The 19,496-nt window shown below is 40.9% G+C and overlaps 1 protein-coding gene and 1 pseudogene across 1 annotated transcript; both read left to right on the top strand.

Moving 5' to 3' along the window:
• Nucleotides 1-9,268, top strand: part of LOC144297570 (26S proteasome regulatory subunit 4-like) — a 52,006-nt pseudogene extending 42,738 nt beyond the window's left edge.
• Nucleotides 9,269-15,033: 5,765 nt separating this feature from the next.
• Nucleotides 15,034-15,957, top strand: LOC144297568 (olfactory receptor 8S1-like). The gene has a single exon (XM_077871839.1). It carries the CDS (start codon nt 15,034-15,036, stop codon nt 15,955-15,957), a length of 924 nt encoding a protein of 307 aa, XP_077727965.1.
• Nucleotides 15,958-19,496: the final 3,539 nt, after the last annotated feature.

Here is a 19,496-nt window from a genome sequence, read left to right as displayed (position 1 = left end):
ATCAGCAAGAGAAAAACCAAGAACCATATGATCCTCTCATTAGATGCCGAGAAAGCATTTGACAAAATACAACATCCATTCCTGATCAAAACTCTTCAGAGTGTAGGGATAGAGGGAACATTCCTTGACATCTTAAAAGCCATCTATGAAAAGCCCACAGCAAATATCATTCTCAATGGGGAAGCACGGGGAGTCTTTCCCCTAAGATCAGGAACAAGTCAGGGATGTCCACTCTCACCACTGCTATTCAACATAGTACTGGAAGTCCTAGCTTCAGCAATCAGACAACAAAAAGACATTAAAGGCATTCAAATTGGCAAAGAAGTCAAACTCTCCCTCTTCGCCGATGACATGATACTCTACATAGAAAACCCAAAAGACTCAACCCCAAGATTGTTAGAACTCATACAGCAATTTGGTAGCGTGGCAGGATACAAAATCAATGCCCAGAAACCAGTGGCATTTCTATACACTGAGACTGAAGAAAGAGAAATTAAGGAGTCAATCCCATTTACAATTGCACCCAAAAGCATAAGATACCTAGGAATAAACCTAACCAAAGAGGTAAAGGATCTATACCCTCAAAACTATAGAACACTTCTGAAAGAAATTGAGGAAGACACAAAGAGATGGAAAAATATTCCATGCTCATGGATTGGAAGAATTAATATTGTGAAAATGTCAATGCTACCCAGGGCAATATACACGTTTAATGCAATCCCTATCAAAATACCATGGACTTTCTTCAGAGAGTTAGAACAAATTATTTTAAGATTTGTGTGGATCAGAAAAGACCCCGAATAGCCAGGGGAATTTTTTTTTTTATGATAGCCACAGAGAGAGAGAGAGAGAGGCAGAGACACAGGCAGAGGGAGAAGCAGGCTCCATGCACCGGGAGCCCGATGTGGGATTTGATCCCGGGTCTCCAGGATCGCGCCCTGGGCCAAAGGCAGGCGCCAAACCGCTGCGCCACCCAGGGATCCCAGCCAGGGGAATTTTAAAAAAGAAAACCATATCTGGGGGCATCACAATGCCAGATTTCAGGTTGTACTACAAGGCGGTGGTCATCAAGACAGTGTGGTACTGGCACAAAAACAGACACATAGATCAATGGAACAGAATAGAGAACCCAGAAGTGGACCCTCAAATTTATGGTCAACTAATATTCGACAAAGCAGGAAAGACGATCCACTGGAAGAAAGACAGTCTCTTCAATAAATGGTGCTGGGAACATTGGACATCCACATGCAGAAGAATGAAACTAGACCACTCTCTTGCACCATACACAAAGATAAACTCAAAATGGATGAAAGATCTAAATGTGAGACAAGATTCCATCAAAATCCTAGAGGAGAACACAGGCAACACCCTTTTAGAACTCAGCCACAGTAACTTCTTGCAAGATACATCCACGAAGGCAAAAGAAACAAAAGCAAAAATGAACTATTGGGACTTCATCAAGATAAGAAGCTTTTGCACAGCAAAGGATACAGTCAACAAAACTAAACTGAAAGCCTACAAAATGGGAGAAGAGATTTGCAAATGACGTATCAGATAAAGGGCTAGTTTCCAAGATCTATAAAGAACTTCTTAAACTCAACACCAAAGAAACAAACAATCCAATCATGAAATGGGCAAAAGACATGAAGAGAAATCTCACAGAGGAAGACATAGACATGGCCAACATGCACATGAGAAAATGCTCTGCATCACTTGCCATCAGGGAAATACAAATCAAGACCACAATGAGATACCACCTCACACCAGTGAGAATGGGGAAAATTAACAAGGCAGGAAACAACAAATGTTGGAGAGGATGCGGAGAAAAGGGAACCCTCTGACACTGTTGGTGGGAATGTGAACTGGTGCAGCCACTCTGGAAAACTGTGTAGAGGTTCCTCAAAGAGTTAAAAATAGACCTGCCCTACGACCCAGCAATTACACTGTTGGGGATTTACCCCAAAGATAAAGATGCAATGAAACGCCGGGACACCTGCAACCCGATGTTTCTAGCAGCAATGTCCACAATAGCCAAACTGTGGAAGGAGCCTTGGTGTCCATCGAAAGATGAATGGATAAAGAAGATGTGGTTTGTGTATACAATGGAATATTACTCAGCCATTAGAAACGACAAATACCCACCATTTGCTTCAACGTGGATGGAACTGGAGGGTATTATGCTGAGTGAAGTAAGTCAATCGGAGAAGGACAAACAGTGTATGTTCTCATTCATTTGGGGAATATAAATAATAGTGAAAGGGAATATAAAGGAAGGGAGAAGAAATGTGTGGGAAATATCAGAAAGGGAGACAGAACATAAAGACTCCTAACTCTGGGAAATGAACAAGGGGTGGTGGAAGGGGAGGAGGGCAGGGGATGGGGATTAATGGGTGACGGGCACTGAGGGGGGCACTTGATGGGATGAGCACTGGGTGTTATTCTGTATGTTGGTAAATTGAACACCAATAAAAAATTAATTTATTTTAAAAAAAAGAAGATGTGGTCTAAATATACAGTGGAATATTACTCAGCCATTAGAAACGAGGAATACCCACCATCTGCTTCAACGTGGATGGAACTGGAGGGTATTATGCTGAGTGAAATAAGTCTATCGGAGAAGGACAAACATTATATGGTCTCATTCATTTGGGGAATATAAAAAATAGTGAAAGGGAAAAAAGGGAAAAGGAGAGAAAATGAGTAAAAATATCAGTGAGGGTGACAAAACATGAGAGACTCCTAACCCTGGGAAACGAACTAGGGGTAGTGGAAGGGGTGGTGGGCAGGGGGTTGGGGTGACTGGGTGACAGGCACTGAGGGGGGCACTTGACAGGATGAGCACTGGCTGTTATGCTATATGAGGGCAAATTGAACTCCAATAAAAAAAATTTTTTTTTAAAAGAAAGGCCACCTATAAGCAATGACTATCATAGGCCTCTCTTTATTCATTTATTACTTGATATTTAATATAATAATATTTTATATAAAATTGTATATGGCTCCAATTGACAAATGACAATCTGATATGCAAATGTAGTAAGTAATGTCGAAACTAAAAAAACCGTAGTAAAAATTTAATGAACCAAAGAATATTATATACTACAGTTATAAATCAGTACGAAGGCAACCATTATCTTCATCTATCTCATATGCATTCACTAATAATCAAGAATAATTTATGCTTCTGAAAACTCAAATCCAATTATTACCGAGATAACTTAACCAAACATAAGAAAAGGAGGATAAGGAAGTTTAAAGGCACAAATTAACAAGTCAGACACAGAAAAATATAATTAAGAAGTAAGTTCAGACATACAAAAAGATCTATAAATTGGGCATTACTCCATAAATACATCCAAGAAAAAAAGAAAAAGAAATCAATAATACAACTCTTATAAAAGAATAAAAATTGGGCAGCCCAGGTGGCTCAGCAGTTTAACGCCACCTTCAACCCAGGGCGTGATCCTAGAGACCCGGGATCCAGTCCCAAGTCAGCCTCCCTGCAGGGAGCCTGTTTTTCCCTCTGCCTGTGTCTTTGCCTCTCTCTATGTGTGTCTCTCATGAATGAATAAATAAAATCTTTAAAAAAAAAAAGAAGGAATAAAAATTTTAGGAAATACTAAGATTCATCTCAATACATTTGAAAAGCAGGCTTTTGTTTAATTTAGAGGAATATGTAACTCAAGAAAAATAAAATTGAACCATTACTCAGCCATTAGAAATGACAAATACCCACCATTTGCTTTGACGTGGATGGAACTGGAGGGTATTATGCTGAGTGAAGTAAATCAATCGGAAGGACAATCATCATATAGTTTGACTCATATGGGGAATATACAAAATAGTGAAAGGGATTATAGGGGAAAGGAGAGGAAATGAGTGGGAAAAATCAGAGAAAGCGACAGAACATGAGAGACTCCTAACTCTGGGAGATGAACAAGGGGTAGTGGAAGGGAAGGTGGGGAGGGGGTGACTGGGTGACGGGCACTGAGGGGGCACTTGACAGGACGAGCACTGGGTGTTTTGCTATATGTTGGCAAATCGAACTCCAATAAAAACATATACAAAAAAAAAAGAGCAGCAACAAAAACACTGCAAAAGAAAAATGGCAAAGAACATGAATAAATGGTCCACAGAACAGGAAGTAACAGCAAATATAGATGAAAAACAAACAAAGAATTACCTCAAGTTGCAGGAAAAGGTACACTTCTGGTACACTGCTGGTACTCTTACACTGCTGGGAGGAATGCAAGCTGGTATAACCAGTCTGGAAAACAGTATGGAGTTGAGTTAGGGACAGATGGAGCTAGGCAGGGAAAAATAAGGGAAAGGCCCAGAGTCAGGCTCCCATAAATCCCAAGGATACTAGAGATAAGGCAACAAAAACAGAGAAAAGGAAGTAAATCTGGCCCCCTGGCTCCAAAATGTTATCTTCCTATGACAGCTACAAAGTAATCACAAAGACTCACCAGACTAAAAGACAGCCTTATGTCATTCACTCAAGACAGCACAAGAAATCTCAAGGCCATAAACTCCCTGGTTAGGCTCTCAATAAAAGGCCAGCCAATAAAGCCCTCAATGGCAACTCTGTCCGGAACCCCCTCACTCCTGATAGCATTTTCTGTATCCTTGCATAATAAACATCTATCATCTTTACTCACTCTCCTTTGTCCACGAGATTCATTCTTCCACTCCCTGAGACAAGAACCAAGCTCTCTTGCACCAGAAGTTCCTCAAAAAGTTAAAAATAGAGCTACCCACAACCCAGAAATTACACTACGAGGCATTTACCCAAAAGATACAAATGTAATGATCCAAGGGGGCACTTGCACCTCAATGATTAAAGAACCAATGTCCACATGGTCAAACTATGGAAAGAGCCCAGATGTCCATTGGCAAATGAATGGATAAAGAAGATGTGCTACATATATACAAAGGACTATTACTCAGCCATTAAAAAAAAAATGAAATTTTACCATTGGCAACAAGGTGGATGGAACTGGAGGGTACTATGCTGAGCAAAATAAGTCAATCAGAGGAAGACAATTATCGTATGATTTCACTCATATGTGGAATTTGAGACAGAGGATCATAAGAGAGGGGAGGGAAAAATAAAGAAGACAAAATCATAAAGGGAGACAAACCATAAATGACTCTTAACTATAGGAAACCAACTGAGGGTTGCTAAGGGTAGGTAAGTAACGGGATGGGGTAACTGGATGATAGACATTAAGGAGGGCATGATATGTAATGAGCACTGGGTGTTACATACAAATGATGAATCAGTGAAATCTACCTCTGAAGCTAATAATACACTGTGTTAATTAAGTGAATTTAAATTAAATTAATTTTTCTTTTTTTAATATTTTTATCTATTTATTCATGAGAGACACAGAGAGAGGCAGAGACACAGACAGAGGGAGAAACAGGCTCCAGGCAAGAAACCTTGACCAAGATCACACCCTGAGCAGAAGGCAGACACTCAATGGCTGAGCCACCCAGGTGCCCCTCAATTAATTTTTCTAAGTAGCTCAAAAGGGCAACAAGCACAGACAGTTTTTCAGATGAGTTCAAACTTCAGTGTTAAAGATTTTATCTATTCATGAGAGACACAGAGAGAGAGAGGCAGAGACACAGACAGAGGGAGAAGCAGCCTCCATGCAGGGAGCCCAAAGTGAGACTCCATCCTGGAACTCCAGGATCACACCCCGGGCTGAATGAAGGTAGCATCAAGCCGCTGAGCCACCCAGGCTTCCCAACTTCAATGTTATATGTATTGTTTAGAGTACAGAATCAAAATACAAATACAAAATATGTAACATTAAATAATATTCAACCACATGCTTCATGATAACAGATAATACCAGACTGAAGTAATTACAGTGTAATAAAACAACACTGCTACTCATATTACTTGAGAAGATGATGCAATTTCCCTCCAAAGCAGTGAGACAAGATGAGAAGATGACATTTACAATTGCAAGAGTGGGATCTACAAATATCAGAGTTCATCATGATTATCTACCCAGAAATCTAAGAAATCTCGATCAGAAATGAGAATTTATTAGCATTCCAGGAGAATTCAGAAAGGGAAAAAATTGTTGAATATTCTTGCAATCAGTAGTTTTTCTATTAGTCGATAGCAATTGTGAACCAAAAAGATATATCATACAAAAAGCCATTTGCTACAGCAAGATCAATATATAAACATCAGGATTAAACTTCATAAGCACACAGAGCTCAAACGAGCAGACCAAAGCAACAAAACTGAACAAAAATGACACAAGATGTGCTTGACTCAGCAGAGTATGTATTCATTAGGCATCTTCAAGTGACCAAAATGTGATTAACAATAACAGAAACTTAAGATTTATCATTGAACTAGCAATAGGTCTGGAGATACATAGCTCCAGTTAGTTGAGTAACTCAATCAAATCATCAATGAAGTGGCTTCTTCCCATCCATCTCCTGTGCCATCTTCATGCATTAGATTTCATCCTCCTCCTTGCTGTAGGGTAAGCCTTGAGAGCTGTGTTCTCTCTTGTAATGCAAGGGCCTGACTTACGCTTTGGTTGTTTAGGCATCTTGAATAAACCCACTGCCAGGAGTGGAATCCACCAGATACAGAGATACTGGTTCTTTTCCACAGCTGACTATTTCAACTCCATATTCTTTTGTTTTTGTTTTTGTTTTTTTCTCTCCCCGAACTTTAAATTCCCACTCTTGTGTTAAAATTCACCAACAGAAAGGGAGCCCAGGAAACCCCAGGTCCCCAACCTTGACCCAAGTAAAAGGAAAACGAGGCATTCTTTCCTTCTCTCCCTTCCCCCAAAGACTTCACCAGGTGGGCCTAGTGATCTATGAAATTTCCAGGTCTTATAAGTAATAAATCTTTGTTTCTTCAGGGATGCCTGGGTGTATCAGTGGTTGAACGTCTGCCTTCAGCTCAGGGTGTTGTCCCAGGGTCCAGGATCAAGTCCCACATAGGGCTCTTTGTGGGGAGCCAACTCCTCCCTCTGCCTATATCTTTGCCTCTCTCTCTCCCTTTCTCTCTCTCTCTCTCTCTCTCTCTGTCTCTCTTCCTGTCTATCATGAATAAATTTTAAAAACTTTTTTAAAATATTTTTATTTTTTTCAGTTCCTGATGATTGTCATTAACGGCATCTATAAAAGAAACCATAAGCGTAAAACCAGGAGAAAAATTGGTTTGGAAAGTGAACCTGGGTAGTTTATGGGGCCAAGGTATGTCCAACCCACAGCTGAACTATCCATAGGCTAACACTGGCACAAAACTCTTCTCTAGGTGGCTTCCTCCTAGGGATCATAGTCTTATAAAACACAAACCAAAGCTAATAGAAGAAATATGGGTACTTTAGCCTGTTCTTGAGCTTTACATAAATGAAACCATTCGAAAATACTAGAACTCTGAAAACTCAGTCTCCCAAGTCTTGATGAGGAGATGGTAACCTTCAATCTCCTTTACCTTGTGTTTGCTTTTTACACTCATCATCTCAGGCAAAAGAACAAGTAAGGAGTGCTGGGAAAATTGGACATCCACATGCAGAAGAATGAAACTAGACCACTCTCTTTCACCATACACAAAGATAAACTCAAAGTGGATGAAAGAACAAAATGTGAGACAAGATTCCATCAAAATCCTAGAGGAGAACACAGGCAATACCCTTTTTGAACTCAGCCACAGCAACTTCTTGCAAGATACATCCATGAAGGCAAGAGAAACAAAAGCAAAAATGAATTATTGTGACTTCATCAGATAAGAAGCTTCTGCACAGCAAAACAAACAAACAAACAAAAAACAGTAAACAAAACTAAAAGACAACCTACAGAATGGGAGAAGATATTTGCAAATGACCTGTCATTTTTGTCTCTCACCTTACAAGGCAATGTTCTCTAGATGAATTCACCTTCAGCTTTACTACTTACAATTGTCTATTTGCATGTCCTTAAGGAGTCTCTTTGCATGACAATTGTCAATTTCCCTGATCTTGCTGCTTTTAAGAATCTACAGTGTTTGCTGATCCAACACATAAAGCTGTGTTGGGTCTTAAACCCTGAAAATGCTAAAAGGGAAAAATGTTAGTAGAGATTTCAGGCCAGTGCACATTTATATATTCGGGCTTTTCTGTGATTAGGGTCCAGAACTGGTTTGGACCAATTTAAACCTGGGCATCCTACACCCAATGACTGGTTTCACATGCTCTGAAATAATCTCTTCACTAGAAAGGGGAACCGTCCTGCACTGTTGGTGGGAATGTGAACTGGTGCAGCCACTCTGGAAAACTGTGTAGAGGTTCCTCAAAGAGTTAAAAATAGACCTGCCCTACGACCCAGCTATTGCACTGCTGGGGATTTACCCCAAAGATAGAGATGCAATGAAACGCCGGGACACCTGCACCCCAATGTTTCTAGCAACAATGTCCACAATAGCCAAACTGTGGAAGGAGCCTCGGTGTCCATCGAAAGATGAATGGATAAAGAAGATGTGGTCTGTGTATACAATGGAATATTCCTCAGCCATTAGAAACGACAAATACCACCATTTGCTTCGACGGGGATGGAACTGGAGGGTATTATGCTGAGTGAAATAAGTCAATCGGAGAAGGACAAACATTATATGGTCTCATTCATTCGGGGAATATAAAAAATAGTGAATGGGAATGAAGGGGAAAGAAGAAAAAATGAGTGGGAAATATCAGAAAGGGAGACAGAACATGAGAGACTCCTAACTCTGGAAAACGAACTAGGCGTGGTGGAAGGGGAGGTGGGCAGGAGGTGGGAGTGACTGGGTGATGGGCACTGAGGGGAGCACTTGATGGGATGAGCACTGGGTGTTATTCTGTATGTTGGCAAATTGAACACCAATAAAAAATAAATTTATTTTACAAAAAAAAAAAAAAAGAAGAAGAAAATGTCTCTGTCACAAACTAAACAAAAACTTTGGATCCAGTGCTTGTCAGACCAGGTTTCATGGACAGGATAATTGAACTACCCTTGCCCCAAAAAGGACTAGAAGTACATCTGTCAGATTCCACAAGCAGGGTGATGTTGGCTGACGATGTAACCCTGGATGACTTGATCATGGCTGAAGATGACCTCTGTGGGGCTGACATCAGGCAATCCATACAGAAGCTGGTCTGATGGCCTTGAAAGAACTTAGAATGCAAGTAACAAATGAAGACCTCAAAAAATGTAAAGAAATTTTCTTTATGGAAAACAAAAAGTTACACCTGAGGGGCTTGATCTCTAACAGACTAGAAGTGCCTGAAGGAAATGGTTGGAAGTTTCCCCCCCACCCTTTTGAGGGATGAGAATATAAAGTTGCCCGGAGGAACCTGGGTTCCAGTTGATCTTTCTTAGCCAAAGTAGGAAGTGTAAGATGCCCACTGGGCTGCCTTCATCTGTTTGGCAGATCTCTCCAATAAAAAAAGATCATGCCATTTATTATATAATATATATATATATATTATATATTAAAGAGGACCTCCTCCATGTTCAGTGGGGGCTCAAAAGATGTCCTCCACCACATAAGACCCTTGTCCTATCCCTTCCAGGCTGAACCAAAGTGCTCTAGGGCTCCAGCAGCTATTCCACTGCTCACCTATTCATGTCAAGTCCTGAACAGCCTCTTACCTTGCTTACACTCATATTTTACGGATGCAGTGCCAGCCAAGGATCAAAGCTTTCCAAATACCAAAAATCACACTAAAATGGCCCTTATTACAAGGAGTACCTCTAGCTTCCTAAAAGTGAGATTTTCATTAGCTGAGGGGCTGCCACATATTAAGCAGTCAGGATTTCAGGTCTGAATTTAACCTTACTCAAGGAATGACATTTACAGGGCCCAAGAGAAACAAAGGGCTACAGGCAGGAAGGCACAGGTGTTCTGGCCTCCAGCTGTCCTCTCTTAGACTATAAATAATTGCTTTAATTCAGATAACTGAAATATCACCCTGGAGAGAACTCCTGTACCTCAGACTACATTTACCTTTCTAGTTATAGCAAGCTGTGGATACTGAGTCCAGAGCTCAGCTTCAGGCTGGGACTTCAGGGATTACAGGGCAGCAGCCCAGCTTCCCCTGGGGCCCACAACACCCCATGGCTGCCTAAGCCAGGCAGCCTTTCTATTCGTTCTGGTGGATTCTTCCTTCTTTAAGTGACACTCTGAGAAGAGCATTCAGAAGCACAGAGAGCATAAAGGAAGACCTAGCACACTACTGCCCCTGAGATCAGGAGAGAAGGTATTCATGAAATGTGTGTCTGTTGTTCAGAATATGAGCTGTTTGGAAATATTGTCCTTGACCTTCCATAGAGTGGCCCAAATTGCAGAATGACCTCTCTATTTAGATGTTCTGGAAAATAATCCTGATGCTCTGATAGATCCAGTGCTTCCAGAGCCTCCCCTATGCTAACTTCCTTCACTCACTGACAGCCAAGGGAACAGGCTATGTGCTCTGTAAAGAGGTGCTTGTGACAGGGCTTCCCTTATTGGGATTACCTACCAAGTGTCTGGTCCTGATGGCAAGGATGGAACACGTGGAGTTGCCTCCTCCAAGAAAAGCCAGGAGAATGGTAATATCTTTTCTGTGATTCTGGTGGTACTCGAATTTTTCTGCCTGGGATGTTCTCTGTATGTTTCAATTGGTGCTTTTGTACCAGCTGCCTTGGCCACTTTCTCTCCCTCCCTGCCTCACCGAAGACAGTACACTTTAAAGTCTAGGCATCAATCTTCTCATGGGTTCAGAGAATCTTTGGGATCAGATCCCAAAGGGCTGAAAAAGACTGACGCCTGCAATGAAAGAGGACAATCAGAAATGCGGATCACACTATCAGAGCCACCTGTTTTCCTGCTTGCCCAGTACACAGTAGAAGCACAGTAGACTTCCTTTCCTTGATATTCAAGTCACCTGAGAACTGGTCACCGTGAGACACTGTGAATAGTATGAGAGACGAGAGGAGAAGACAGCTCTGATAATCACTTCAAGTGAATCAAGTTTGTCAAAGGTACCACCTGCTCCAGTGCTGATACGCTTCTCCCCGAAACAGATTTCACCCCATGAACCTAGCACTTAGGGTCTGTTTGCCACAGACCAGCTCATAGGTTCCCTAGAGCCACCTTGTCTAGCCTGACCTTCAGCACACAACCTTCAGGCATTTCTTCATTCCAAAGACAGCTTTGAACAGCCAGTGTCCAGGTAAGTTTTCCACACACCAAACACTCCCTCTTAACGGAAACTGGCTGTCAAATAGCTTTCTCTTTGGGCAAGATTGGGTGATCATGCTCCAGCAGAGTTGTTCTCAAATTTGGGCTTCATCCTTAAGTCTGAAAAATAAATCTGTGATTTGCTATATTAGCAGCTCCATTGGAGAAGATGCTGACCTTAGTTAACTTCCTGAAAGCCACAAAATCATACCCAATATCCTGCCATATAGCTTTGTAAGAGAAATTGAGCAAATATCCAGGTGTCCAATGAATGTGAAGTGTCCCAGGTGACAAAATAATGACACAAGTGTTCATCGAAGACACTGCTAAAATCCCCTCCTTTAACAGCTCCCACCCTTCCATCACCAGTCTCCCTACTTTCCCTCAATCCTCTCCTGCTCACAATCCATGTTCTGCCTCTGGCATAGGTCTGGTATAGCTCAGGATTAAATGAAGCCAATATCTTCCCTTCAGAAGGGTGACTGCAAGTGTTTTATTTTCATGCTTAATTGATCCAGGATGTAAATGCTAAGAATTGTCCCTGGTCACTAAAGAAATCTCAGGCACCGATTTGAAGTATTGTTCAAAAATGGTGATGGGGAGGAAGATTCCATTCTGTGAGCAACCTGAAAATCACATGAGAGAAGTAACTGGTGTCTTTGTTTATACATAATACGACCTATGTCAGGACAGAAAAGGATTTTGCACAACTACTACAGTGTTCTTCAGATGACAACTTGAACCCCCTGTGGGCACTGTAGCCCGGTGCCCCTTGTGAGTGTCAGTGGAAGAAAGGAAGTCATTTTCAAGGTAGACATATCCATAAATATTTGAAATACACGAATCTTTAAAAAGAATGGCTTCCATTTATCATATCATGTTATGTGGATTTCATAGATTCACCCAGAGTTTGCTCTCAGCAGTATCTGCAATTTTATCCATGCAGGATTCTCAAAAGTAACTTCTCCAGCCAGTTATGCTTCACATCACTGGAACAAAGCTAATGTCCTGCAGGCACGTAACAGTGAACATCTCACTATCTGTCCTGGCACACAGGTAACCTAGACTCAGGGCTAAGATGGACTGAGGTGGGACTACTGGATTTGTTAATAGGATCAGAAGTTAGGCTTTCCTTAATATAACTTAGCACCTGGTCATACATTGCCAGCAAAGCCCAAAGGGTCAGAAGCAGGGTTCTCTGGGTTGGTGTGATTAAGTAGTTCTTTGAGGACAGAAGCCTACTGTGGAATCAGACTGTGGACTGACAAACAAAAAAGAATACTGATACGTTAGCTTTAAACATCCAACTGAGGAAGGAATCTTCTCATAGGACAGTGACTCCCTATATAGTCCAAGAACTTAGGGGTCAAAATGAATCTTAGTATCCTCATTCACCTAAATGCCTCACCATCTACTCCTCCTGGTTACACAGCTGAAATCTGGAGCAAGAGGATCCCAAAATGTTGTATAAAATAACCCTCTTGCCTCTGCCCCTAAGGGTGCAATAGAGGAATAACATGTCCACAACAAGAACACAAGCACATTCTTGCAATGGTGACCACAGTTCCCTTGAGTCTACCAGTATGAGAGCAGGAGAGACATGATGGCAGCAGCATGAGCTGGTGAGGTCTGTGCAGATGATGACAACCTTGAAAATCAGCAGCTGTGGCCTCCGATCTTGTTGAGTGGGAGGCCTGACAAGAGTGGCAGACAGCAAGGACCACCGTGCTCCCTCCAGGCGCCTGTGACCTGGGGGCTCCTGGAGGAAGGGATGAAATGGTGCTAAGCACTGTCAAGAGGTCTCTGAGGAACACAGGAGATGCCTCAATTGGACAATTGGAGAGGTAATCAGAAGCTAATGGGTGGGACAGAACCAGAGATATGCTGGTTTGTGACTGTGCTTGTCCAGTTGTGGCTCTGTTCTCATGGAGCTCACAATCAGGAGGGGAAAACCCAGATAGATGTCCCCCATGAGCCAGACACAGAATCAGACCATCACATAAGGCACCTGAGAGCCAGTGGTCCCATGATTTGAACAGAGAGCTGGGAGTTCAAGGAGGGAGAAGTGGGGTCAGGCTATAAGGAATTGAGCAGGGCTATAGGTGACATTGGAAGGCCCATGAGAGTCTGCATCTCTGGAATTAAGAGGAGGACATATAGAGGAGAAGGTGAGCAAAGACAGAAACAAACGGACCTTTCTGGTATCAAAAGCAGCCAAAATGGCCAAAAGTTTAAGGGCAGATGAGGAAGAATTTTAAGGTCCAGGTAAGAAAATTGTTCCTCATGATGTGGACTAAGCCTAGACATTGGATTGTAATTAGAAAAATAATGGCATGTATTTCCTCTTTCTTCTACTTGTTGTTATATGACATTGCAAATATCCCTTAATATGAGACTGCTCACAGGTAAAATGGGGTAAACTTCCTTATCCCAAGGCTAATAATTCCCTCTCCAATCTTATGGAACTACCTTGAAACAATTGAGATAGTCATTAAGAAAGCGTATTTGTATGGAGGTTCTTCAGAAAGTTAAAAATAGAACTACTCTATGACCCAGCAATTACACTACTAATTGCTTACCCTAAGAATGCAAAAGCACTAATCCAGGGGGATACTTGCACCTTTATGTTTATAGCAGCATTATTTGTAATAGCCAAGACATGAAAGTGGCCGAGGTGTCCATCAATTGATGAATAGATAAAGAAAAAGTGATACAGATGAATGGAATATTAATCAGCTATCAAAAAGAATACAATCTTGACATTTACAACAACACGGATGGAACTAGAAAGTATAATGCTTTCTAGTCGGAGTGACTGAAATAAGTCAAAGAAAGTCAAATATGAAATGATTTTAATCACACATGGATTTTAGAAACAAAACAAATGAGCAAAAGGGAAATGAGAGAAAGAGAGAGAAACCAAGAAAGATTCTTAATTATGGAGAATGAACTGATGATTACTAGAGGAGAGGTAGGTGGGGCGATGGGTGAAATAGGTGAGGGGATTAAGGAGGGCACATGCTGTGATGAGCACTGGGTATTATATGGAACTGTTGAATCACTACATTGTACCCCTGAAACTAATAGTACATGTATGTTAATAAATTGAAATTTAAATTAAAAACTTTTTTAAGTTAAAAAGAAAGAAAGAAAGCATATTTAATAAAGTCTTATTATACTTAAATGCCCGTAATGAAGTAGAGAGCAGTGACACATTATGACTTAATGGCCCCAGGTACTTTTGCCTTCATAGACCCCTTTCCATAGATATTATTATAATTTATACTTTTGAAGCAGTTTAAAAAATGGATAAAATCCAGACTATATATATATATATATTATTTTTTTTTCATCAGCCATGTAAGATAGGCGCCTACTTTGCCGAATGGATGTCAACTCTGGTAAGGAGATATTGGATGATTTTGAACAAAAAACTATCATTCAGAATTTGAAGGGAAAAAGTTTAGAAGATCTCTGCAGATACATGCAAGAATTTTTAGGTTTCTAAAAGCTAGGAAGAATGCAATAGAATGTAATGCAAGGATGTGGAGGTGAACAAGCAAGACTCATTTTTCCAAGTAAATCCCTATGGAAAAAGAAGAAGATTCTCTGAACTGTGCAAACACTGAGACCCAGATCAGTAATAACTAAACAAGATAAAAACTTCTCTTGATAGACAGTGAGGGCAGCCTTGAGATGTCCGCACAGAGTGTAGGGAAGCAGGGAAGCATGTATGGTAAGAGGAGTGATGACGTGAAGGAGAGGGATCTCATCACTATTTCTCTATTACTCCAGGGAAACCCCCTCCACAAATGGCCTGGAGGAACCACAGCACCATCACGGAGTTCATTCTCCTTGGGCTGTCCGACAACCCCTACATCGAAGCTGTGCTCTTTGTTCTCTTCCTGGGGATCTACCTCCTGACTGTGATGGGGAACCTGATGATGCTGCTGGTGATCAGGGCTGATTCCCGCCTCCACACTCCCATGTACTTCTTCCTGAGTAACCTGTCCTTCCTAGACCTCTGCTTCTCTTCTGTCACTGTGCCCAAGCTCCTGAAGGACCTTCTGTCTGAGAAGAGAACCATCTCAGTAGAGGGCTGCCTCACCCAGGTGTTCTTTGCGTTTATCACACCAGGGACCGAAGCCTGTCTGCTCTCAGTGATGGCCTATGACCGCTATGCTGCCATCTGCCACCCACTACTCTATGGCCAGGTGATGAGCACCCAGTTCTGTGTGAAGCTCGTGTTGATCTCATGGGGTCTGGCCTGTCTCCATGCATTTATCATTGTGCTCTTGGCTATTAACCTGGACTTCTGTGAGGCCCAAACCATACACCATTACATCTGTGAGCTGCCTTCCCTCTTCCCTCTCTCTTGCTCAGATATTTCCATCAATGTTGACATCTTGATCTGCTCCATTTTACTGCATGGGCTTGGGACCTTCCTCCCAATCTCCTTCTCCTATGCCCGTATCGTCTCCACCATCCTGAGCATCAGCTCCACCTCAGGCAGAAGCAAGACCTTCTCCACCTGCTCCTCTCACTTCATTACAGTGACCCTGTTCTTTGGCTCAGGTTTGATTCGCTACCTTATGCCCACAACCGATTCTTCCCTGGATTTGCTCCTGTCCTTGCAGTACGGTGCAGTCACACCCTTACTGAATCCTTTCATCTACAGCCTGAAGAATAAAGAGGTGAAGGCAGCTGTGAGAAGGACATTGGGGAAATATCTCTAAGTAGTGACAGACACATGGTTACAAAGACCGTGCTCCTTTGCATTTCTTTTTTGTTCCCACCTTCTCCCACACACAGTGACACACAATTTGGAAGAAGGAGTCCTGAGTTTGTCTAAATAGAGCTTGACTATTACTCCAAGGTGATAGTCCTTGACAAGGGCTCCTTATTTGGAAAGCCTGTGCTCCACTGTTTGCAAGGGAATGTAGACAATTTTCCACAAAACAGATGGATAAGACATCAAAATAATTAAGTTGAAAAGATTTGATGATCATTTCAGGTGATTCAGCATCTGATGAGGTGTTGCACAAAGAACTAAAAACAAGGGAGACATTATTAAACAGAAGTTAACATTTGCAAATCCCAACTTCTAGTAAGTTTTTAAATAAAGCATTGGCAAACAGAAAAAATCCTATGTCAACAAAACAAGCTAAACTTTATGTTGATGTGCTAAATACCATAGGATACCTAGGAATAAACCTAACCAAAGAAGTAAAAGATCTGTACGCTGAAAACTATTGAACACTTATGAAAGAAATTGAAGAGGACACAAAGAAATGGAAAAACATTCCATGCTCTTGGTTTGGAAGAACAAATATTGTCAAAATGTCCATACTACTGAAAACAATCTACACATTTAATGCAATCCCTATCCAAACACTCCTAGCATTTCTCACAGAGCTAGAACAAGCAATCCTAAAATTTGTATGGAACCAGATAAGACCGCACATAGCCAAAGCAATCTTGAAAAAGAAAAGCAAAGCTGGCAGCATCACAATTCTAGACATCAAGCTATATTTCAAAGCTGTAGTCATAAGACAGTTGGTACTGGTACAAAAACAGACACATAGGCCAATGGAGCAGAATAAAAACCCAGAAATGGACCTACAACTATATGGTCAACTAATCTTCAACAAAGCAGGAAAGAATATCCAATGGGGAAAAAGACAGTCTCTTCAACCAATGGTGTTGGGAAACTGGACAGTAACATGCAGAAGAATGAAACTGTACCACTTTGACTGTGGTTCCTTATTTGGAAAATCTGTGCTCTACTGTTTGCTGAGTACATCATACACAAAAATCACAAAAATACATCATACACAAAAATAAATTCAAAACTGATGAAAGACTTAAGCATGAGACAGGAAACCATCAAAATCCTAGAAGAAAACACAGGCAGCAACCTCTCTGACCACGGCCACAGCAACTTCTTGCTAGACATGTCCCCAGAGGCAAGGGAAACAAAAGCAAAAATGAACTATTGGGACTTCATCAAGATAAAAAGCTTCAGCACAGCAAGGGAAACAACAAACTAAAAGGCAACCTTCACAATGGGAGAAAATATTTGCAAATGACCTAATCTGATAAATTAGTATCCAAAATCTATAATGAGCTTATCAAACTCAACACTAAAAAAAAACCCAAATAATGCAGTTAAGAAATGAGTGGAGGACATAGCAGACCTTTCTCAAAGTAGACATCCAGATAGCTAAAAGACACATGAAAAGTTGTTCAACATCACTCATCATCAGGGCAACACAAGTCAAAAACCACAGTGAGATACGTCCTCACATCTGTCAGAATGGCTAAAATTAACACAGGAAACAACAGGTATTGGGAAGGAGGGGAAAAAGGAGAACCTTCTTGCACTGTTGGTGGGGATATAAACTGGTACAGCCATCTGGAAAACAGTATGGAAGTTCCTCTGAACCTTAAGAATAGGGGCAGCTGGGTGGCACAGTCAGTTGAGCATCTGACTCTTCAGTTTGGCTCAGGTTGTGATCTCAGGGTCTTGAGATGAATGAAAATCCACTTCAGATTCCCCACTCACCTGTAGTCTGCTTGGGATGCTCTCTCTCTCTCTCTCTCTCTCTCTCTCTCAAATAAACAAACATTTTCCAAAATAAAAGTTAAAAATAAAACTACCCTACATTCTAGCAATTGCACTACTAGGTATTTACCCAAACAATACAAAAATACCAATTTAAAGGGCCACTCACATCCTGATGTTTATAGCAGCAGCATCAATAATAGTCAAATTATAGAAAGAGCACCAAGGAAATTGACTGATGCATGGATAAAGAAAATGTGGTCTAGGGCAGCCTGGGTGGCTCAACAGTTTAGCAACACCCTCAGACCAGGGCCTGATCCTGGAGACCCAGGATCGAGTCCTACGTCAGGTTCCTGCATGAAGCCTGCTTCTCCCTCTACCTGTGTCTCTGCCTCTCTCTCACTCTCTTTGTATCTCATGAATAAATAAATAAAATCTTTTAAAAAAAGATGTGAGATATATAGATATAGATATATAGATATAGATATAGAACATTACTCTGCCATCTAAAAGAATTTCAATGAGTATAAATTACATTAAGACAGGCAGACTAGGGGAGTGCGGGTGGCTCAGCGGTTTAGCAGCATCTTCAGTCCAGGACTTGATCCTAGAGACCTCGGATCGAGTCACATGTTGGGCCCCCTGCATGGAGCCTGCTTCTCCCTCTGCCTCTGTCTCTGCCTCTCTCTCTCTCTCTGTGTGTCTCTCATGAATAAATAAATAAAATCTTTAAAAAAAAAAAAAAAGGAAAGAAAGGCATACTAAAAGCAGTGACTATTAAAGACCTCTCTTTAATCATTTCTTACTTGATATTTAATGTAATAATATTCTATATCAAATTGTATATGCCTACGATTGACAAATGACAATGTGATATGTAAATGTAAGTAAGTAGTGTCGAAACTAAAAAAACCGTATTAAGAATTTAATGAACAAAAGAATATTATATACTACAGTTACAAAACAGTACGAGGGCAACCATTATCTTTATTTATCTTATATGCATTCACTAATAACCAGGAAAAATTTATGCTACCGAAAGCTCAAATCCAATCATTACCAAGAAAAAAAAAAAACAAACATAAGAAAGGAAGAAAAGGAACTCAAAGGCACAAATTAACAAGTCAGATGCAGAAAAATAAAGTTGAGAAGTTAAGACTTTCAAAAGATCTATAAATTTGAAATAACTCCATAAATACATCTAAGAAAAAAGAAACCAATAATACAACTCTGATAAAAGAATAAAAACCTTAAGGAAATACTAAAATTCATCTCAATACATTTGAAAAGCAGGCTTTTGTTTAATTTAGAGGAATATGTAACTCAAGAAAAAGAAAACTGAACCATTTTCAGTCATTAGACACAACAAATAGCCACCATTTGCTTCCACGTAGGTGGAACTGGAGGGTATTATGCTGAGTGACATAAGTCAATAAAGAAGGAAAATTATCATATGGTTTCACTCATATGGGGAATATACAAAATAGTGAAAGGATTATAGGGCAAAGGAGAGAAAATGAGTGGGAAAAATCAGAGAAGGTGACAGAACATGAGAGACTCCTAACTCTGGGAAACGAACAAGCGGTAGTGGAAGGGGAGGTGGGCGGGGGATGAGGTGACTGGGTGATGGGCACTGAGGGGACAGGATGAGCACTGGGTGTTATACTATATGTTGGCAAATCAAACTCCAATAAAAACATAAACAAAAAA

This window comes from Canis aureus, chromosome 25 (assembly GCF_053574225.1).
Source record: "Canis aureus isolate CA01 chromosome 25, VMU_Caureus_v.1.0, whole genome shotgun sequence".
NCBI classification, from domain to species: Eukaryota; Metazoa; Chordata; class Mammalia; order Carnivora; family Canidae; genus Canis; species Canis aureus.
Note: the sequence above shows the minus strand (reverse complement) of the source record. Positions and strands in the feature narration are given on the sequence as shown.

Bases quoted from the DNA above. Each gene is read 5' to 3' on its own strand.
- LOC144297568 (XM_077871839.1), top strand. From the start codon at position 15,034: ATGGCCTGGAGGAACCACAGCACCATCACGGAGTTCATTCTCCTTGGG.